Raw genomic sequence first — 23,710 nt, forward strand, 5'->3', positions numbered from 1 at the left:
GAGAGATGGGGGGTGTGTGATGCGAATGGATCCATTGTTTGAAACAGGTGCTAACACTTGAGTCCTATACATTAGTCGAGCATGTGGGGCTTTTAGGTGGGTTAAATAGTTTGTGGTGATGTTGGGATTTGATATTCTTTGTGAACAATGCGTGGCTCTGTCAGACAGACCTCCTAATCTGTCTTTCAATGTGTCACGGTGTCATTGAGGCGAAATCGGTTTTAGGCCCTCATTAAATTTGCTAATGACCTCTGTGATGTTCACATTATTAAACTGGAAATCATCAGGAGTGGGGACTGCAATGTACAGTTTAACCTTTGTGTATACTTGCAGCTCACTAATTCCAATTCTTAATTACTCTGCATCAAGAAAATGTATGTTTGTATTGTACATGTATGAGCAGAATAGAAGCTTATGCATTGGCTTGAAAACTAAAACATCAAAAACATAAAATAAATCATTTTGCAATGTATATGTGCACATATGTATCATAATAGAGCATTTCAAATATTTACCAGGTCTCATCTTGTATCGTTTACGCTTCCCACATTTATCCTGGAAATAAATGCTAGATTATCTCCTTTCCCGTCTCTTTATAATTGTTGCATCTGTTTCTCCTCATGGTTTTTATTACTGTGTCTGTCATATTTATCATGTCACTTGAATCCACAGTCAAATCAAAAGACCCTTTTTTCCCAGTAAAAAGAGAAGCACCTTGCTTGTACTTCTTGTTCATTTTCTTTTATTTGTGCTTCATTTTCGCATGTGGCTATAAAAAGACATGCTCTGTTTTTGTATGCCATGTCATATTATTAAGTTTCACGCTTGCTCCATGAACCCGAGACATATTTTCTGCTTTCCCCCTGGCTAATTGGGAGATTGTTAGGACTGTCTCTACCCAGAGCCTGATGCCCCCAAATGTGTCAATGTGCTGCTATGCTGCTGCAAGACTTCATGTCTTCTTGTCAGTTTGCAGCTTGTTTTTCATAGCAGTTTGTTATTAGATTAATTAACACTGTATTGACAAACTGTGATAGGATTGCGACACAGACACAAAAATGAGTCTCTTTTTTTAAGTGCACAATAGGAAAGTAAGAGATACCACTTTCTGTGGTATCTTGTTTTACGAAAAGGGTCTTTGAGGAACTTTTTTTTTTATCAGTGCAGTGTACTGTGTGTTGAACAAATGTGACCCATGTGTTTATTTTGCCTTTGTCCGAGCTTACAAAGTAGAGGGAGGCTTTATGTGCCTGAGTAAAAAAGGCTTCAGGGGAAGCAGCACTTTTTGGAGGTAAAGCTGGGAGGCTAAAACAAGCTTTAAAGAGGGTCCAGTCCCACTCAGGTTCACTGGTAAGCCTGTTGGACATCCAGCTTTGTTCCTCTTATAGGCTCCTTATCAGTGGCCTGATGCGGTTGTCCCCTCATATGTTCCTCTTGTTCCTCATCTTGGCCAATTTGATGGCCTGAGTGTTCAAATTGAGCCATTTTGTTTCACTTTGAAACAAACTAGGACCTATTATGAGTGTGTTTTTTTTTTTTATTCAAACCCCCCCTTCTCGTCTCCCTTCCACGTTGGCCTTGGTCTATGTAGTTTGTCAGTCCCCCCCCCCCCCGCCTTTCTCTACTCTTAAGTTTGAAGCGCTAGCCTTGTGAGGGGTCAGTGTTTCCACTCCAGCAGTGTCAACTTCAATCTGGGGCGATTTGGTGTGAAATGTGTGCCATGGTGTGGGGGCTTGCAGGTCAAAGCCCCAGTAATTGATGTTGCTTATTCATCTGCTTTTCCTTGTCTACTCTCACTGCAGCACAGCGGCCGTTTTTGTTTGTCTAAATTGTTTGAAGATTTACTGTAGGTCTTAGGGCCCTGAGAAGCATCCCCCTGCTGCACTTTGTCTGTGTTCCTACCTAGCAGGGGGTTCAGCACTGGGGACACACAATGGTGCCTGCACAAAAGAGGCTTTCCCCAACACAAGGCCTGGAGGACATCTCATAGCATGATACTGAGCACTGGGGGACACACAATGGCAGAGGCACAAAGGAAGCTTCTCTTAAGACAGGACTCGGAGGACATCTAGCATGACAAGCAGGGCAGCTCTCACTGTAATTAGCCATGGAGCCAGTCTGACCAATGGCCTTATGAGATCAGTGAGCTATCAGTAAACAGTATTTAAAAAGAAAAAAAAACAGAGCGGGAGTTAAGAAGGTTATTGGCAGAGTATTGGTCTTGTGATGCAGCAAACCAAATGAAAATGATGCACGATTAGTAGATGATGCCGCTCCAGATAGATAAGACAGCTACGCTTGAAACCAATATCCCTCTCCCACTGAACTCTTTGGCTGTGCTGATCTCTCTTCCGCTCGGTTCCTTCTGAGGAAGGGTACCTGCTAGCTGAAGCGCGGGATGAAATGCTGGATCTGTTTAAGCACAAAGAGGAACGTAATGATGGAGCCACGTTTAATCTGGCCCTCTGGCATGTCAGGCGGCTGCATGGGTGGTATGTCCTCCAGGGCCTTTGAAGAGGGCTGATTTAGAGAAGAGATTTGGATCATTACACAATAAAGAACACTTCATAAGTACTGAAGTGAGTTGGAGAAATGACGGTTAATGATGTTGACAGCAATTCACCTCTGCTGAATTACAGAAAGATTTGACTCAACTTGCCTTCTTTAATGAGCCTCACTCTGTAAAGGTAATGGGCCAGCGGTAAGACAAGGAGAGAGGCGGGGAGGGGAGACAGTGGGGAGAGAGTGAGAGAGAGAGTGGGAGGGACTTTTTTTTCTATCCTTCTTCTCTGGGAGCTGCACCAGTGCCCTTGGTTTAGACTGGGCAGATCACACGAGGCTATCACATACCTCCCTTTAAGTTGTCATGTCAGGGAGCTGCAGAGACAGAAAGGCCATCTTTACCAAAGAGAGCCTGTGATTCCAACAAGGTTGTCTGATCTCCACTGTTAAAGATGTGCTGTCAAAGCTGTGTGATCATGGACCACCAGGTCTTATATCACAGCTTATTTGCAACCAAAGTGAAACCCTTTTGCTTTTGTAGGGTCGTTGGGGTATAGTATACATAAGAAGCTCTTTGAAGGCGTGTATAATAATGTTTTCATATACTGTGTAGAATGATAAATAATTGCATTTTCACACTTTGGAGCTTGCCATAATGTAAAGGGTGTTCTCCCAATAAGTGTCCATCATTTACTATGATTTTCTTCCAAGTCTGTCTCCAGAATTTTATTCTCTCCGCTTGGATCAAATAAGCCTATTTACACACTTCTGGAGCAAGGACACTGATTCCAGCCTACAGCTTGTTTGCTATTTCTAATCATGCATGTTTATGTGCAAGTTTGTGACAAAAAGCTTAACTGACAGCGCGACAGTTGATTTGCAGTTCTATTTTTTTCCCCACATCTGACTGTCATCCCATCAAAGTAACATATCTGTCGGTGTCTTTGAGTGTCTCACGCTGAATGATAAATATGTACATCCAAACTGGGATTCAGTGCCAATTATGCATTGACAGAGATGTCACCGGGAATGTAACATTTAAATTAAAATGATGGCATTCAGTTTCAAACTGCCTTGTGCGATGACATGTTCTATTATCTCCTTGCATGGTGTAAGACAAGGCAAAAACAACAACAATGAGAGAAGGAACTATCCCAAAGGTCAAATCAATAACTTTGTTGTTTCTCTGCTTTTTCGTGTTGGCACACCTACATGTCAGTCATTAAGCCTATTAATAGGTTTGCTGGAGCCAAAACATACTCCCGGCTTTTATTGTCATCTTGGAAAAACTCCACATACTCATTACTTTACCAGCTTTCAGAAACCCTGGAAACCTTCCAGCTTCTGGTAGTGTTTTTTGCTGCATTTAAAACACACAATTTATGATAGGTCAGTGCGGGTATAATGTTACTACACATATATTGAAGATTGCACATGAGCAATACGTATTATCACATTATGCTGTGCATGGATGTGCGGCGAGCTCAATATCACTTGGGGGAAAAAAACACAAGGCTTGATACTTTAATTGGCAGGAATACTTGTCTAATTATCACTTTTCTGCTTGCTCTCCATGCTGAGATTATGTAATTATCTTTCTGAAACATTGTGGAACGATATTGCTTTTTTGTGTGTCATTTCTGAGACGCCTCTGTACCTGACACTCAGCAAGCCACTTAATAATATGCTGGAAAGGCAGCTAATTATATCATAATAATGGCTTGATGAAAGCAATAAGGCAGGCCGGTGAATGAATCATAGCACTGTTAGACTGCTCAAGTTGTATCTTTATCCCACATTATTAGAATCACGCTAAACAGGAAGTTCTTTAATTACTAATGTGTTTATTCATTATACCACAAGAATTTGGAGTCTTTGTATTTGTTATCATTATGCAAATCACGGCCCATACTAAATGATATGTTTCTCTGCAATGATATTTTCAGCAAATTGAATCCCTTATCAAGTTAATTACTCCATGTTTACAAGCTCCCCCTCCAAGCTCGGATATCCCAATTAAAGACTACACCTGTTCTATTTGTGGGATTTGTATTTGTTACATGTGCCATTACATGTCCTCCTGCAGAGCACAGGTTTGTCAGGGGGGAAGTACCACCAGTTAGACCCCTTACTGGGCTTCCAGATTTCATCCTGCCTCTACAAACGTTCTTGTCTGACTGGTGTCATCTAGTTACGGGATGCTTTTGCGAAAAGGAGGCAGGAACACAGCTGACACACACATCCCTAGGACCTGGGGAGGGGGTAGATGGGTAATCTGACGGAGGGCGCGCCCAAGCACCAGCAGCGGCAGCATCAACAGCAGCCGTAGACTGCTTTCGAAACTTTTTAATTAGCACTAATTACCTTTGCAGGAAAATGTTGAGGCTCGAAAGGATTTGTGTCAGCAAGTGGGAGATCAAAGACTGTGGTGCTGTGCATTTTAATCTGAACACTGAGGGGTAATAGGGAGCTGTTTGTGTGTTAGAGAGGAGGAAGGAGGGAGAGAGGGAGAGAAGCATCCCAGGTGGTACTTGAGTAGTCTACCTCCAGTAATGCTTGTCTACCAATCACACCACAGGTCCTGTCACATTATAATATTTCCCCCTTATATAAAGAAATTAACTTTTTTTTAATTGTTGAACTGAACCATATCTTTCCCCTGCTTTGTTCATTTTCTCCTTCATCCGTGTGTATGCATTCCTCAGTGTCAGCATGTGCACACGCGTGTGATTTTTGTGTGCGCCGCTTCATCAGACTGACAGGCATTTCATAGAGGTGGTTTTTAATGCATGCCTGGACATCACTGTGGCAGGGTCATCCATCAGACTTCAAGACAACATCGATCATTTGCCATGAAGAGAGCGCAGGGTAGTGATTATTTGCTATTAGGTGGATGCTGAGGCATACAAATGGCTGGCAGTTGACAGTTGAACTCACTCAAACGTAATGCGGGATGGCTCCCCCTCTCAGGGAAATGTTGACAGGCACTGAGCCTGAACACTGTAATGACAGAGCGTACAGGCAGTCAGGGGCTGAGGGATTCTTCCACACAGATCACATGTATTATTTAATGTTCTTTTCTTATGTTTTCGCAAAAGTACATGAGCTCATTTCCATTAGCATGCTCTGTAGATATGTATTCTATATATTTTTGCACATTTCATTTAAGAAAAACTCTTTGTTTAACATGGAGCATAATTACTGCCATATGACTTGGCTGACTGACCCTGTCACTGTAATTTTACTGTATTATACACACTTAAAAGTGTATGAGCCTTTGTAGCATGCATGTGAGCCTGTGTGTGCTTGTTTGTGCTGCATTGATGTCCTCACTGACTGAGATGGCATCAGTGAATTGATTTTCGGCTCCCGCTCACTGAGGGAGGACGGTGTTTGTCATGTGGATAGACAACTAATCTTTCAGTACAAACATTCACAAGACGCATGGCCATACTGTGAGCACAGTCCAGGCACTATGAGGAGCCAAGTGTTGTACAGGCTTCACCAGCACCACTGCTTGCCCCCACCTCTCCTTGTCCGATGATGTATTTCACAGTGTACAGTTTAGTGTTGTACATTGGAAAGCAGCTGTCATTCTGTCTGGCCATGTAACAAACCTCACTTGCTGAAACTTTAAAAGACACATCCACCTTTGGAGCAGTGATCTCTCCATTTCTTTCTTCACCAGGAAACTCTCTCCTGCCTCTCAATCGGGTCATTGTTGGAGCTTAGACTTCATCCCGGGCCAAACCCGGGTCAAGCAAGGCTTATGAGGTCAGACCTGACAGGAATGTCTGTCAAGTTCTTATCCCCTGGCCAGGGTTGATCCAGGGTCATTAATCAGACAGGGATTGGAGGTGCAAGGGGAGGCATGAGGCCAGGTGATGCTGACCTCAGTACAGTGGCTTTGATTTAGTCTAACCCTGGCTCTTTGTGTGTGTGTGTGTGTGTGTGTGTTTGTGTGTCTGTGTCTGTGTGTGTCTTGGGGTGGGGGTGTGAATTGACAGGATCAGTCCCTGTCTGACTCACAGTAGTCTCAGCCCCTCTGCCAGCGCTAATGACATTGAGAGAGAATATTAACCTCACACACTCAGCAGGAATATCCACAGGAGGAGTCTATAACTCAGACACTGCAGGATCCACAGAGGTATTACATGCAGAAGCTAGCTTTAAACGTTCGACAGACGCACCATGGTGTAGACACTTTCAACAATTTAATCTGCACTTGTCTCATAATAACCTCGTATAGCTTGAAGTAATGAGCTGTGATATTTAACTTCTTCATCAACAAAGAACTTTGCTAATTATGTTTCACAGATTCCTCCTTGCTTGAATTTGTTTATGCTCTGTTAAAGAGATACTTTTGTTTTGCAAATTGTGCAACTGCAAAGTTCAATCTGACGTGCGACCACCAATTGACAGCTTTGTAACTAGTGATGCTTGTAGACACAGGCTATCGGGAGAAAGCATAACACAATATTCAAAACAGATTAGGAGTGAACCCACATAAAGAAGAGATTTGCTGGCGGCACCAAACGTACTCTAATGATTTGCATTGCCATTAATAGTAATTTGCAGCTGCCTAGGAGGAGACGTGTAATCCCCTTCCCATGTGTGAATTGACATGCATTCAGGGAGGGCTATGTGTGTCCTGGACGTGTGATCTTTAAATGACTGCCACCTGAGGCCTGGCAATACAGAGGGAGGAGTGCCACACTGAGCAGTGACTGTCTACATGTGAGTGAGATAGGGGGTGAGAAAGGGAGAGCTGTGGGGGACTCAGAGACAGATAATGACAGTCTAATTCACCGTCGCCATCACAGATGCATGCACAGAGACGTGTATAGGCCATAAACTGTAGCTGGAGGGAAGAGTGGTGGAACAGACCTGATCAGCACTGTGTGGAGGTGGTATGTTGGGGGGTGGGCTTGAGGGGTTGCAGGGCATTAATTTGCTTTACAGATAATGTCATTTTATTTGCCATGAGCTAATCCTTGATAGTGTTTTGATGCTGTATTATGGTATTTTTTTGATGTTTATTTGTATTTTTGTTGCTGGTTAGAGTGATGAAATACAGCTGGGCTGTACAGTATCACTGGAGACTCTGTGTATTGATAGGTTGTATGTTATTATTACATTTTTAACATTATGGTCACAAAAACATCTTTCACACCCAGCACATTGCTACACCAGAAAAAACATCAGTTCTATCCAGCCGTTTAGTATTTAACATTTTCAGAACTTTTTTTTGTTAATAAATAAATGATAATAAAAAGATGTATGATAATTAGGAAACCAGACAAAATCTTGGTCTTCCAAAAATATTTTAAGCAACTTGACTATCAGAAAACAGGACAGAACAATGCAATTTGTTGTTGTTGTGTGCTGTTGGTTTTTGGAATAAGTTGATATGCATTGGGAACTGTTCAGTATGTATTATCTTAGAGATTCTTGTGATTATTTAGACGAATATGGATAATTAGCTATATAATCTGGATAAATTACTGGATTACTGGTTGAATATGAGAGATATTTTCAGGTGCACACAGGAACAATAGGAATAGGGCCAACAAAATATTTCTTTACTCTTTCAGACTGAATGGCTTTCAGCCTCCTTCCTCTCTCTGCAGCCAGTCCTCCTCCTCCATTCACCTTTCTTATTAAGTTTATTAAAGCCAGTCCACATACAGGGTTTCCCAGGTCCAGATCCTTTTCCCATTCATTACAGTACCTTATCCAGGCAGGCAATCTGAAGTGTGCTCTGAATAGTCCATTATGCACATATGAAGGCCATCATGGCCCCAGTATTGGTCAATTCATCATACATTTATCTGTTGCCCTCTGAACAGGACGTCAGCATGCCTGTCACTCTGCAGCTCTGGTCCTCCATTTAGAATAACAGCTCATTGCCTTTCTGCTCCACTGCGACCTTTGAGAGGACATCAGTCCTAACTGTGAATTGCAGCTATGAGGGCTCTCCAGCTTTTTAAAGTGTGTGTGTAAGCTCCTTTATATACATTAGTCTCAGGAACTTTTCTAGTTTTGCAGTGGTAGCTGCATGGATGTTGCCTCTGTGCTCTCTATCACCATTTCAGCAACAGAGAAGGCTTTGAGGCTGTTTTACATTGTAGCTCTGTCATTTACAGCTCTGACAATCTCCACATTTGACCTGTCGTCTTCAGAGTTTCTAAAAATTGCCAGCTGTGATTCACTTAGGCAACAGTTTCAAAAGCAACAGACATAAGAGGGGAGCCTGTGTAACACGTGTAAAAGAGCCAAGGCTGTCGTTTCCATTTGTTGCCTGAGGATATCTGACATGACACTAGTGCACACCATTGGAAGGAGTGACTGACATTTCAGCCAGTAATGGTCGAGAGTTTTCTTCCCTCTGTTGTCAGCAGTGGTTTATCAATCACTATGTCTGCATTAGTATTAGTGTATTGATCTGGCAGCGCTGCTCTCTGGGTCAGTGTCTCCTCTCCAGTGTCCTTGTCTGCTTTCTCACATCCTCCCCTGCTTCCTGTGCTGGGGTTTCTGCTCCAGCTGAATCTCAGTGCATGTACTCTGTGCATTCAGTAGACAGGATCTCAGCGGATAATGGAGGTTTCAGCACATACATGCATTTCTTATGTAAGCTCAAAAGTACACACACTGATGCACACAGCGCTGCATGATGTATGATGGTAAGCTTACACAGGCTAAGTGGTAGTCAAAGTGTAAAGACAGCCCGTGTGAAGTATTAGCTCTGACAATGAGGCTGATCATAATTATCTTAACAAGGAGGATTCATCGCCTCACCTCGTTAAAGCTATCGCCTCTCTCCATCTCTGTCTCTCCCTCTTGCTAGTTAAGCAGATGCCACTTGATCACACGTTACCATAGAAATCACATTTTTTTCTGAAAATGTAGGATGAGGTGATGCAATGTGAAGTGACAGTAGAATATTTTCTGTATCCTTTTTAATAAAGGGTCAGGTTTTAATAAAACCTTATTCCAAAACAGGGTCTACTTGATATACATGAAGTGACATTTCCGTTTCATCTGTGGAAATCTCATTAGCAGATGTATGAAACATGGCAAAATGGTAATAGCAGTAGCAGTAAATCTGTGATCCTACAACATTTGCCATTGCACTTTAACTATTACTGTACCACAATCGTCACGTTTTTGAAGGAGCTAAATTGCATAAAATAACTATTCTTTATTTTCTTTATTTAGCCTACTGTGCAACTTGTGTGTTTTGTCTGTGTTTTACCAAATCTCTATAGCATTTGGACTCAAGTCAATTATGCTCATTAGTTTTGTTAAAAGCAACAGCAGCATTTTTTTAAGAAGTGAAGCACTTTTACTGCAGTGCTTAAACTTTGTTAGTTTTCCAAGCCGCACATTAAAACAAGAAAGCTTATAAAAAGTAATGAAACCAGCTATGGAAATCTGCAGAGGGAGCACAGAAAGCTGGAGAGTATTAGAAGTTCAATCCCTGCACTGTAGTTAATGCTGGATGGGACTCAGTGGCTCTCCCCTGGCTGTGAATTTAACTGATTAAATCAGCCAGTGCACGCAGCAGTGGTGACATGAAAACAACAATTAATAAGGCTCCCTCCTGCGCCATGCGGCTCCCTTTAACCGAGCAGCTAATAACATCACCCACAGGACTGCAGCCCATCATACACACACATACACACATGCGTGCACACACATTTACAGGTGGAAATAGTTAGTTACCAAACCTCTGTTAACAGCACACAAAATAATGTTAATCCGTTGTGGTAAACCATTATTCCTAACTGCACATGAACAAAGATTAAACTCATTCATTGCATGTTCTACCAAATTTCACATGAGTACAAGCACTGCGCTGAAAACTTAAGCCCTCGTTCCTATTTGCCAACAGTCCGATCACACCTATGCTTCAGTAGTTCTACTTTTGCATTCTCATAAGTTTTATTCTGAAATCCACGATAAACAACAGTAAATTTACCATAGAGTGACAGGAAAGTAAACAAGTTGAACTGGAATTTATTATTTTCACAAGCTCTCATAGCGTTAAGTATACTGTGTCGTAATGGGCCTTCTTTGTTTCACAAATGTGAAGCACCATGTGGGGAAAACACAAGCAAACAGAGTAGGATTTCATAAAACTGGCACATCTCTCTATTCATCCATCTTGCCAGTGCATTAATCAGACCTGATAAGAGGTTGTCAGCTAGCGGCTTTGCCAGCACACTGGCTAGGTGCTGTCAGCTGTTGTTGTGGGTATCAAGTGTGTGTGTTTGCAAAATGTTGATGTCTTTTGAAATAAGGCAGCTCGGTCCGCCTCACTCGCAAGTCAACAATGAATTGCTGATTTGTCATTTTCCACCCGAGGAGACAAGTTGCAACATTTTGCTTTGTAGTTCAAAGTTGCTGCCAGTGTGTCCGCTGTGTGCATCTGTGTGAGTTTCTGGATCAAGGAATATGTCTAGGTGGAGTCCAAGCCCATCGCTCGCAAAAAAAAACACATGAGAAACAGAGGAGATAAAGCAAGAAAACACTTGGTCTAGCTCACTAAATGTGTTAAAATAAAAGTATGTGCATGGCTACTCAGTGACCAATTAGTTGGACATGTTAACGTCTTGATAGCTCCAAGTGTATTTTGGTGCACTGACTGCCTCATATTCCAAGTACTCAGCATCTTTTTAATATTTACTTTTCCTTGCGTTGCCCAATGTGTGGTTTCTTTTCCATAATGAATGCTGCTGTATATTATACACCACCTAACACTGTATCCTGCTTGCAGCTATCCTTTTACAGATTGTCATGATAAAGGTATTATATTTACATAGCTCCAAGTTGGTTTGTATCATGGCAGCCACTGACACTAGGCAGATCCAGTGCAGGAGCAATAGTTCACACTGCAGCTGTTTAGACCTCACTGTACCTTGAGTTTGTCATGTTGCAATGTGATTCTGCTCACTGGAGTTTATATTTACGTAACTTAATGTCAAGGTTATCTGTCTGCTTTCAGAAGTACAGACAGTACACTATTATATCACACTATACTAAAGTATAGTGTAGACATTTGGAAGAAAAAAAAGTGGAGTGAATTATTAATATAGTCAAATATTTGTAATAATTAAAATATGATGTCAGATAAAAAGAAATAACCTGTTGTGTGAGAGGTAAACTATCTGGGTCAAAGTCTGTCAAATGTAAATGCCAATGAAGTCACCCAGGACACTTTACCATGGCACGCTGACAGTGTGAAGGATTAGACAACACACACATTGCCTTTATGCACCGTCTATGACTTGAACTTTGCAGGGCCCCAACATTACTCCAAACACCACCAGCTCCATCATTTTTATGCCTGTGTGAATGTGCATGTGTGTGTGAGAGAGAAGCAAAGAGTTGAGATGACCCTTCACCTCTTTTTGCAATGTGTCATAAAGCGGAGCGGAAAGGCAGGATTCCTCCTTTAAAAAGAGAGAAAAAAAAGGTCCTTTGATGTTAAAATCCCAACACTAACCCCTATTGCTGCAGCACAGTTGCAAAAAAAAAAAAAGTTTCCCCTTCCATTCCATCTGTGATTGCGAGTGTATTCCGGTTCCTCTGTGAAAATGATGGATGACAAGTTAAATTTGTGTCTGGGGAGTGAAGGTGAACTGTGACAGAGTGATTTGTCTTGGGAATGGAGGGTTAGGGTCAGGCGAAACTGGGCGCCTCAAGGCACAAGACATTGACAAATTCATCCTGCCCGCCGCATTTCTGAAGCCTTTTGTTTTGAATCCTGGCTACTCACAAGTGACCCCCATCCCTCATCCTGCCAGCCGCTGAAGGATGCCTCACCATGCCAGGGGAGCTCAGCACCACTAATTCTTGTCATTCACTTCCCTGACAGGCCCGGACCCATACTCTCCCCGCATATGAAAGAGGGAGGTTGAAATATTTATTCCTGCACAATAACGTCTGGCCAGATTTAGAGCCATAACAGTTTTCCTGTTACTTTATCATTGCAGGTCACTGGCAGGCCTGAAAATGTTCACTGAGCTGGAAGAGCTGGTCGTCGACAACAATCTGCTTGGAAATGACCTCCTGTTGCCCAGGTTACCCAGCCTCCACACCCTGACACTCAATAAGAACCAAATATCCTTTCAAACAAATCGCTCAGCCCCTCTTCGTCTTTGATTTGCAGTCCACTATGCAGACATAGATTACGGGCAATGGTTTCAGAATCCAAGTTTAGTTTGCTTAAATACAACCTGCTCTCGTGTCAGAGAACCAGTTTTCAATGTCATGGCTTTGCAGGGAGCACTGTGTGTTGCAACAGAGAGCAGGAGAACTTGGCTGTCACTGAGCTCCACACAGGACTAGTTTTTGAACCACAGGGACCTCTAGTGGAATCAGATTTTAGAGTCAACAACACACCAGATGTGTTTGTATTTTCAAGGAGAATAGATTGTGTGGGATTCAAATAATTTCCCAAGATTTAAAAAATAATCAAGTGCCATTTATTTGCTCTTTGATAAAATCAGGTTTTTAGATTATAAGAATTATAGAATTAAACATTTTTACATTTGCATCAGATGCTATTTCTTTGCCTTGCTGAAATAAAAATGAATCTGTTATTTAAGTTGTCGTGGCACAAACTAAAATGTGCACTTTTTGTGGCTCATTGATTATAATGGCCCTGTGCATTTTGCTTGCCACCCACCGTAAACATGTTAAAACCAGAGCTCGGCACAGCCACCCTCAATTCAAGACACTGGCACATTGCAAGGCTGTTTATGATCAGTCAGAAATGTGTGAACTTCCCCTCTAAGCCTCAGAACAGGTTTAGCAATGTGTCCTGTTTTCCTCTGGTTATGCAGATCCTACTGGGTAACGATGCTCACTCTCTCTCACACATTCACACACAGACACACACACACTTCCAGAGTCAACATTAAAACTGGGGCTCCTTGAAGTGTGCGTCTGGGACTGTGTGCCGAGTTTGGTTGTGAAGTGGTCGGCACATGCTAATAGGCCAATTATGTACATCCTGTCGTGGCACAGTGCCATTTTAAAGCTCGAGCACTGCATTAGTGCAGTTGTATTTTGACACTTTGGGGCTCAATTTTCCAAGTGAATGTATTAGTGATGAATGTGCCTGCTTAGGGGCTGTTTGTTTTTTCCACGTTTCGCAAAAGTTTTCCACAGCATGGCTCTGGGAAGCACGGACTGTTTGAACCACAGGGCATCCATCATTTTGTCACTGTTCTGCACCCGGCCACCTAGGAAATGAAAGAGATCGAGAGAAAGAGAGAGAGAGCAGCAGCCAAATTGTGTCACTGCTATATGCCAAAGCCTGCACCTTAAATTGCCCCTCTGTCTGCCCAGTCTCACAAAGCCAGTGACTAGCCCCTTTGAGCACCTCTGTAAATTTGACAGTGACGTGTTTTAGTGCAGACAGGCCCGGGAGGGGCTGTGCGGGTAGTAAATGCTAATGTAATTAACAGCGCTAGGTCCTTGACATCCGCCCTTTGACACCTGACTGATATCGAGGCCCTGCTGGAACACTTGGCTGATGTGACCCCGTCGCTGGAGTACCTAAGCCTGCTGGGAAATGAGGCCTGCCCCAACCAGCTGGTCAGCCCGGATAAGGATGAGGACGACTACCAGAGATACAGGTCAGTCACTACATAGATGAACTCTGATGATGTCGCTCGCACATAAATAAGGAAAGGATTTTACTCTGAACTGGATGGATGGATAGATAATGTTCTGGGCGTGTTTACATTTTCAGTCAGACAGTTTTGCCACTATTCAGAGTGATAGCTTTTGTAAGTAATGGATTTGGAGATGTTCCATGTTTTTTTTTTGAGCATCCAGACCCCTGTATTTCACAAGCAGACTGTGGATTCAACCACATCACTCTAAAAGCTTTGTCAACTGGCCCCTCTACACTCCGTTTTGCAAAATGGATTTCATGTGTGACTAGTCACCACCACGAATGAGTGTTTACTACCCTGCCTTACCAGAGCAGATGATGCATTAAACATCAAGCTAGGCCTTAAGCCATGCAATATGACCACCATTTGTCAGGGTCCTTTACATGAAATGCGATAAAAGGCGAAAAGCATACTCTCTTTTGTCTGCTTTAGCCCTAAGTGCTTGTTTCTGACTCAGTGTTGCCTATTAATCATTTACCAACCTTGCCTTTCTTGAATAATCTTTATTCTCTCTTTCTGCCCCCCCACCCCCTTCTCTCTCTCACACTTTCTCTCTCTTTCTTCCCTTCTCCCCCTTTCCCCTCTCCCCGCATGCTTATCTTACTGGTGAGGAGAGCTGTTCTGTTTTGACTGACAACGTCTACGGTCCTGTAATGTAATATTCATAATGTGTCACATAGTAAAACATCAATTTGAGCGTGATGCAGATTTCATGTCTGACAAGGTTAGGCTGTATGCAGGTCGTGACAGCACTGGCCTTGGGCAATAAATACCCAGCCCAGTGCCTCAGGAGCTCTTGGTCTCTCAAGTGAAATACCCTGGTGCGTTGCATCGGTGCCCCAATTAGTGCAATGACATAGAAACATAGTATTTATTCACACAGTACTGTGTAGTCTGCAGGGAGGTTAAATGTTGTCCTGTTCTGAGCCGACCGTGCATACGCTCAGTGGCCATTTGTGGTACTACAATAACACAAGAGTTTGAAGCTGTGATGTTATATATTCACAGTAGGCACTGTATTGTGCTTATAGGACGTTGTGTCATCCAAACTCTGTTCTTTCTCTCTGATTCTGTGACGAAGGGAGATTGGCATATTTTCTTGTGACATTTTAACTTCTTATCGTGATGGAAGTTATCAGCGTGTCCGATCTCCTTTTTGTGGCAGATCTTGTGCCTCTGGTTCCTCTTCCATCAGCTGCACTTCTTGTTCACTCAGCCTTTATTCTAAATGCCATAAATGCAGCTGCACAATAATCACCCTCAATATCTATGAATATAAAATTGATTTATGTTTATATTGTGTTGTCTTCCATAACTGTTACACTAGGTACAGTATAATAATAATTGTTTGGTAACATAGGTCCCATAGTTGTTAATATCATCTTAGAAAGAATCAGATGTAGCTTTAATGTCTGGAGAAGTTTAGTTTAGTTTAGTTTAGTAATAATGAAAACAAAAAGGAAATTATTCAATTAATAAACTCTAAAAAACGTACTATAGTGTAGCCTTCTTTTACCAGTGTGATCTCTGTGTAGTCTGAATTTACAGGCAATAGGACAAGTCCAAAGATTTTATGAAAAAACTTGCCAACAAATAAATGAATAATTAATAGGTTTAATTGATTTCTGTCAGTTTTAATCATTAAAACAGTAGCTTTAAAGCCAGTTATCATAATAAACCCTTATATATTAACTACTTTGTCTCTACTTTCTTTGTAATTAATACCAAAAAATCAATAACAACTATAGGAACATAAAAAGCACTGTGCCAGTTCTTTTTTCTTTTCTATTTAGTAATTAATTGTTCTAGATTTTAGATTTTGATTTTTTTTTATTAAAGTTGTACTTTGCCACAACCACTTCCAAGGGCAAAAAAAATGATATTGATGATGATGATATTGCTAAAAAAGAAAAAAAAAAAGCTATGAGTCTTTCATTTCCCCAGTCATCTCTCCTACCACCCCCCTTACCCCCTACCCCCTACCCCCCTGTGCTCTCTTATCCTCCCTCTGTGGTTGGGTTGAATCATTAATATCCCTACTGGCTGACAGAGCCTTGTCATCTGCTCTGACCCTGTGATGGTAGGTTACCTATGGAGAATAACCTCTCTACATGTCTCCCAAGGGCATCTTCACATTTCATCATGGAAATGCCCTGAACAAAGTCCTTTTACAAGGAGGCAGAAACAGGATGGGGACGGTGCCTCTTGTATTTGAGTGCTGGTGCTCTTGTTGGAAAAGGGGCTCTTATTTGGGCCTGCGAGTCATTTTACTGTACAACAATTTTCCTATAAGAAGTAATTTAGGCCCATTTCATATATTCAGTGTTTTAATCATTTATTTTACTAAACACTCATCATACTTTTTAAAAAAAAATTATGTCAGACGTTTTTCTCCCTTAATTTTCCAGAGAGACATTTCCTGTTCCATGTCAGTCTAACTGTGATCCCTGCATCCCCTCCTTATAATCCTCAGGTGTTGAAAACTTGACACAGGCTTTGCCATCTTCCCTCATCGCCATCGCCATCATCAATTTGTCACGGCTCTTTGCGCACAGGTCTTGTCTGTGCCCATATCCCCCGTCCTTTCTCACCCTCCACTTAGGTGCTGCATGCATGTCCTTTTTGGCTACCAGCTCAGCCCTGACATACTGGTTCCTCTATCCCTGCCTGCCTGTGAAAGGATCTGTTGTCATCTGTGTATTCCAACCATTATCTTGTGACATTTCTCTCCCTCCCAATGAAAGACAGAGTGTGTCTGAAAGCTTAGAGAGATATCTGTGATGCTGCCAGAATGACAGCTCTGGCAGACGGGTTGTATCTCCTTTCGTGCTATTTATATGTCGTACTTATTCTTATCAGCTTTGAAGTTATTACATACAAGAAAATATCACCATTAAATCTGCATCACCATTAAATCTCTCTAAACACAGCTTCTTTTCAAGTTTTGTTGATGCGTGCATTTACATATTAGAATCGGTGTCAGTTTGATTAGTGTGTCACAGTTTACATATTTCCTCAGATTCTCTGTTTGTCTCTTTGTCAAGAAACCGGCCTAAAACTGGACCTTTTAAGGCTGCAGTGTGGTACTGTTCAAGCTCAACTGTTGTTTTCTTCTAGGTACTTTGTTCTGCACAAGCTGCCCCATCTGAAGTTCCTGGACACCAGGAAAGTTACCAAAAAGGAAATAATGGAGGCACAGGCAAGAGGAGCATTCATGAAAGTGGTCAAACCCAAGTCAGATGCTGTAAGTTACGCTTGTGTTTTATTTTTATTTACTTTTCTTATTTAATTATATTTTATTTTTTCTAGGGCACTGTTTTAAGTTGTAGTTCCTCTGAAAGTCTGGAGTGGATTTGTCACATTCATCCCTTTCTTCCCTTCTCTCTCCTTTTGCTTTATCCTTCCTTTCTTCCTGCCCATGCTTCACTGTCAGTCTCTCTTTACAGAGGTCCTGCTACAGTGGCCCTTTGAACAGCGTCTCTTTACTATCACTTACTAGCATGTACGTGTGGGTTGCATGTGAGTGTGTGTGTGTGTGTAAATGTGTGTGACCACGGCCTGACCTGATTCCGTATGCATGAGCCCAGATCAAAGACGACGGGCGGCTGTCCGGTCGCGGTTGTGTTGCCAAGTGTGACATGGCTGGCGATTGGAGTGACAGCTCACGTACATGCCGCTCACAATCGCTTAATTATCCAGAGCCCATGCACTTATTCCTCCCTCTTTTGTTTTGGGTCACACGGACTAATTAGAGTTCGGAAGGTTCATAGATATACCCACTTCACCCCTTTCCCCCCCATTTTTTTTTAATACCGCTTTGATAATGCAATATAAATGAACAGCTTTAACCTAGGTTTGATTTCATGTAATTGTAAAGTCATGAAATATTTACCATTTGGATTAGCTAAGCTTTTTCATTTCAAGGTCTCTGGGGCTCTGACAGTGAGCCACGGAGGTAAAAATGGATCCAGAGTAGCAAGAACGAAGGCATCCAGTGACAAATCAGAAGCATGTGAGTCGATGTCGGGTTTAAAAGTGCACACGCAAAACAAAATATTTATTGTTTGAGACAATCAGCTAAGATAGTGTACTCTTTTAGTGTCAGTTCATGCTATGCTTTGTTCTTGATTCTTCATGCAAGTGGCAAGCGAGAAAAGCAAAACATTGAAATAATTTAACCTCAGCCTGGCATGTTTGGTAGATGGAGAAAAGTGGAATGAAAACACTGTTCATCCACTTTATATAAAAAGAGACTAAGGACCTCTACAATGCTTTTTGGCAGGGTAAAGTCACTTTATAAGATTTTATTTACATAGCTTGTCAGTGAAAAAGAAATGTTTGCCTGTGTCGCCACAGCCTTAGATGAAAGGAGAGATAATCACTGATTCTAGCTGACATGATGTGTGTGTTTTTTGTGTCTCACTGTCTTTGAACCTGCTGTATATGATTATTTATTCCCTATGCAAAGTAAAAGGTTACAGCTTTGATGAAAACCAACCTCCCAACGCACTGTATTTTGTGTGCACTCGAACATACTTGTGCTGTCCTTCGCACGGTTCCTTATTAGCCGTGTTTGAGTGAGTCGACACAGTGAAGGGGATTTTTTTTTTTTTTTGCCCGGACGTATCTCGCGTCAGGGCCATGTGATGTCACAGCACAGCAGCATTTCCGTAACATTTGTTTTGAGTTAGATGAGACGTGATGTGTCAACTATCACAGACTTGATGAGCCATGAGTACCTCCCGGCTCTAATTGTCCACATCATCAGAGTGATTGTAAGCTGACCAATAGTGCGGGCCACCAATTAGCGAAACGTCTGCGACAGAACAGGAACGCGAGGAGAGATGATGGCATAATTAGATATTTGTGTTTGCTATTATGTCTGGTACAGCAGGGTGTTGCTCATAACAGTGGCTCATGGTACAGTGTCTGCCATTTGCTTCATTACAAAGGATGGTAATTAGCTGTCTCGCTGTCGCTTATGCTACCATTTGAGTCTCAATTAGTGCACGTATTTGGGGGTGTGGGGAATACAGGACCACAGACGTGATTTAAAAGATTTACTTTGGAAATTATTTGACTTTGGGTGTATCAGCGAAAGTTTTTTTCTCTCTCTCTCTCTCTGCCTAAACTTCTTTTTCCTTTTAAGACCTTAAATGACAAATCCCCTTCCTACTGTTTACAGTAGATAAATTGAAACCATAGTAACAGCGGCAGGGATACAGCAGCAGCAGGGATACAGCGATACATGCCCACTCATGACAGCATAAATCTGAGGAAAAAGCCCCTCTATCAGATCATTCCCGCTGCATGATGTATGTATTGGAATAGTTAATGGGTGCACTATGAAAGAGACAGTGCTGAACTTTGGAGACCCCTCTTGAGTCATATCGGAGTGGATTGTGACCACAGTTTAAACTCCTTTTCAATCATGCCATTATGGCATGGCACTGAGCGACGCCACATGGTTCTGATAAAGCAGTTATGGTCTTTAGCACAATCTGAACACAATAACTTTTCATACATTCCCAATGTTTTCCATGTTCCCTAAATCACAACCAGACAGTCAACGGCTGGTTGTTTGCAGGGAAGGGCGCAAGCACACACACATACACACAAAACCCTCTGTAGTGAGGTCTGCGAGTGCAAAATTAACAAAAAAAAGTTATAGCCTTCATAAAAATGTATATTGTCAAAACTTCACTCCAAAGACAAAGAACTGTACTCAAATACATAATCATGTTCATATACTCAGGATAGTTTTGTCGCCTCTTTAATTGTTAGTGGGAGTGACACTAAGTGGGCGACGATGAGCTGTCTCTGACTCGTCCATATGTTTTGTTATTTGCTTGAAGCTGTGTGTGTCGGGTTGGGTGGGTGGGGGGGGGGTAATTTTCTCTTTTGGGTTTTTGTTATATTGCATTTCTGAGTGGAAAGGACAAGTAGTTGGACAGAAACAGAGGCAAAATGACAAAGACAAGAAAGCGAGAGGGAAAAAAATAAATTTATAAATACCTGAAGTAAACAAAAAACACAGAGGGTACGATTGAAGTGTTTTCCCAAAACCACAACACTAAGCAGAGTCAGAGTGGAAAAGCCTTGAGCTGTATTTTGGGAAATTGGGCGTGTTGGAATGCTATAATGTGATAATTCTCTTTGAGGACTTAGAGGTCATGGAATGAAATGGCGTTAAACCACGTAGAGCCATTTGGACTGTGTTGGGCTGCTTTCGGAAAATACATGTGGTACCTTTTGGCTCGGCTCCTCCTGCTCCCTCCATCGCGCCACGAAGCCCATATTATGCTGTCGAACCCTTGGGTTAAACTGGCCATGTCTATCAAAACACTGTGACAGCACATTCTGTTTTCAGATCCCAAGCACCGCTAAAAAAAGTGCGTAGCAAATTTAACTAGTAGAATAACATTTACTCCTTGCCACATGTTTAAGAGTGTTTCACAGTGAATGAAGTAAGTCTATGGTCTCCCTCACTAAGCACAGCTTGGTAGCTACGTCAGCGGGTATAAATGTTCCTCGGATGTCACTTAGATTTTGCCTGGACGAAGTATTTGACTTGATTTTCTAGCATGAACACAAGTTTTTTTTCCCCACATCCTTCTGCGTATAATGTAAAGCAGACTGCATTGCAGGGTGGCTTGAGCCAACTCCCGGGTCCCATGAGTTTCTGCACACAGGGTAACGGTTCTTCAAGGGAATTGACAGTGACAGAGCCAGGAAAGTCCTCAAGTGGATCTTTTCAGTTCTGTTTTTTCTTCTCCAGACACTAACCTGTTTTACTCTGCAGCAGACAGCGGTTCATTTTAAGTTTGCACTGAAGGGAGCAGTCCAAATCTAAGATAGACTGCATGGTTTTAGACCCATGATTGTGCATTATGTGATGCATGATTGTGGCTTTTCTTTTTTTCTTCTTCTTTCTTTGCAATGAAACTCTGGAAAAAGAGGAGGTATTCTGCTATAGGTTGGTTGTTTTGCTTCCTTTTCAAGTCTCAAATGTGCCCTGTAAAGTATGTTGCCACGTTCATCTCTGTGCTTGAGAGTTATGAGTTCCCCGAAGCTCTCAAACATAACAAACAGCATGCAATATAGCGCTTTGTGAATGTGCCTTCAGTGGGTTAGCTGAATCATTTTACAGAACAAATGTGTCCTCAGAGAAAACTCAAAGAATATGGTTCTCAACAGGGGAAGGAAATATAACCCAACAGATTGCTGTGGTAGCAAGTTTATTACTACTCTTTCCGTCTCTGCTAGATTCTGTATTTGCACCAGCTATTATACATACAGAGGCCTGATTTGTCACCTTTTCTTTCGCGGCACTTGCCTGAATCAATATGTATACAGTAGGTCGACTGAGGACAGAGCTGTGGATAGAGGAGGAGTTGTGGGCAAAATGTAAGCACACCGAGCGCCTGCCTGCTTTATGTTCAGACAAATACACTCCACTGACAGATTGGGTTGTGATTGCTTTCAAATTATGTTCTTTCCACCGTATTGCATAACGTCTTGTTATCTGTTAATTGCATCACTTGAGACACCGCTGTTCTCTGTCTTTTCACGACAACATATCCTAAATGTTAAAACAGCTGTTTATAATTGTTCAGACGTGTTTAGTTTGTGTGAGAGACGAAATACACTGATATTTCCAGGGAGCCACATGTTCATTCTCTCAGGTATGTGTATTTGTGTGTCAGTGTCTGTGAGTGGTGTACGCCTCCATGTGTGTGTTTCTCTGTAAATGACTGCTGAAGTATGAGCCAGTCCAGTGTTTGGACCAGTGCGACAGGCCCAGTTCTGAGTGCTCTGGCAGCCTAAACCGAGAGGTCACACAGGGGTTATAAGCCAGGAAAACAACACCAATTAGAGGGAGTGACTCACACTGTCCACATAAATCATCCAGGCCCTGCATATCATAAACACACTGTAAAACTTTAAAGCACAATTAATTGTAAGTAATAGTGCCAAGATTGATTTATTGCCTCTTTCAAAGCCTGGAGACATGGGGTGCGTGACCTCAGTGTCACGTCACTCTCGCAAGTGAAAATGATAGATGTATTATTCGTTTTTGGCCAAACGCAGAGCATAAAAAACAAACATGTGTTTTTGTAAGGGCTTTTATGAGACGCTGAAGTGGCCGTGCTGCATTAACTGATTTTCCTCTCCTTCTCCTGGCATCCAGTACAGAGAAGGAGCGCCTCTGCGGTAAAGCATTTGTTGTCTCGACGTCTCTTGTGTTTAGCAGTGCAGTTTGAGGCCTGTCAGAAAACAGGCCAAGGCTGGCCAGCAATAATGAGATGTCTCCCTGTCCCATTGTGATATAAAGTTTTCATAAAGTTTGACAAATCATGCGATCATTCACGTAACTTTTCACTTTTTTTCATCTTTAAAATATAAGTCTTTGTTAAGTTTTTATTAGTGTAATAATACTGGGATTGGCAAGCTACAAAGCCTTTGCTTCTTACATATGCTGTTCCAACTAGATTCTTTATATGCCTTAGGGAAGGGTCAAGATTTTATAGCAATTTTGCAGCTCTGTTCCATTGAAACACAGAAAACTACAGGGAAATAACACACGTCCTTCCTTCCATTTCATTGAACACTTATCATTTTTGTAGACATATGTAAAGTAAACTCTGCCTATGCTCCTCTGTGAAACTGAGCCTTCTTTCACTGCATGCTGAGGAGTTACACAACTCCACAATCCCTGTGCATGTACTGTAGAAACAATGTTATAGCCACTAAGGCATCCCTTCAATTACACTTCTTATCAAATGATGCTTTTAGCTATTACATAGTGCAGAGTCCCAGTGCGTTGGTCTATCAGTCCAATCAGAGCTAATCCTCCCTGTTGGTCTCTTTGGTGACAGGAAGATGCTGCTAGCCTAATGAGAGACAGCTGGCTTAGTGTTTTCTGTGCTCTGAAAACAAACAAAAAAATCCCTCTCTCTTTTCTTCTGCGTCCTACCCCACCGGGTGTTTCCACAGAATTGTGCCAAACTTTAAATCGCTCAAAGAGATCAGTCATTTCTTGGCCTGTCTCTTTTAGTTGATGTTGACAGTACACATTAATCACCATTTCAGCACTCGCATTTATAGTTTGCTTTGAAGTTGACTGTCATGTGCACCCACTCTGGGCTGCTTTGCTTTAATTCACATTCAGATGTTTATCAAATAATTCAAGTAAAGTTGTTGTTGTTTATGACATGCAGATGTTGATGTGTTATTAAAAAAAAGTTAATGAGTGTTAAGACCACTCATTAACTTCAAGATTCAAATGTGTGTCAGATGAGATGGATAGAGACTATACAAAAGTTTGACATTTGTTTATGATTCATCATAGGCACCGAGTGGAAAGCTTTGGTTCCTTCGTCTGAAATTTTAAATGTTTTTCTTCTCCTTTAATATGCACAAACATGGTGGCATAACGTCTTCTCCCTCCCACAGTGTGCTGGATCATTTGAGCTTTAATCCATTATACCAGTTGTGTCTGTTCTTCAGTACGCTGT

The 23,710-nt window shown here is 41.9% G+C and overlaps 1 protein-coding gene across 2 annotated transcripts in view; it reads left to right on the plus strand.

Moving 5' to 3' along the window:
• The window catches only part of lrmda (leucine rich melanocyte differentiation associated), a 194,316-nt gene that overhangs the window by 117,416 nt on the left and 53,190 nt on the right, over positions 1-23,710 (plus strand). For both annotated transcript variants that reach the window (XM_085799903.1, XM_085799904.1), the window contains exons 3-5: positions 12,501-12,632; positions 14,016-14,150; positions 17,310-17,436. In XM_085799903.1, coding sequence (XP_085656029.1) covers positions 12,501-12,632; positions 14,016-14,150; positions 17,310-17,436 — 394 coding nt within the window. The remainder of the gene's footprint in view (positions 1-12,500; positions 12,633-14,015; positions 14,151-17,309; positions 17,437-23,710) is intronic.

This window comes from Trachurus japonicus, chromosome 15 (genome assembly GCF_045865225.1).
Source record: "Trachurus japonicus isolate A0001 chromosome 15, Traja_1.0".
NCBI classification, from domain to species: domain Eukaryota; kingdom Metazoa; phylum Chordata; class Actinopteri; order Carangiformes; family Carangidae; genus Trachurus; species Trachurus japonicus.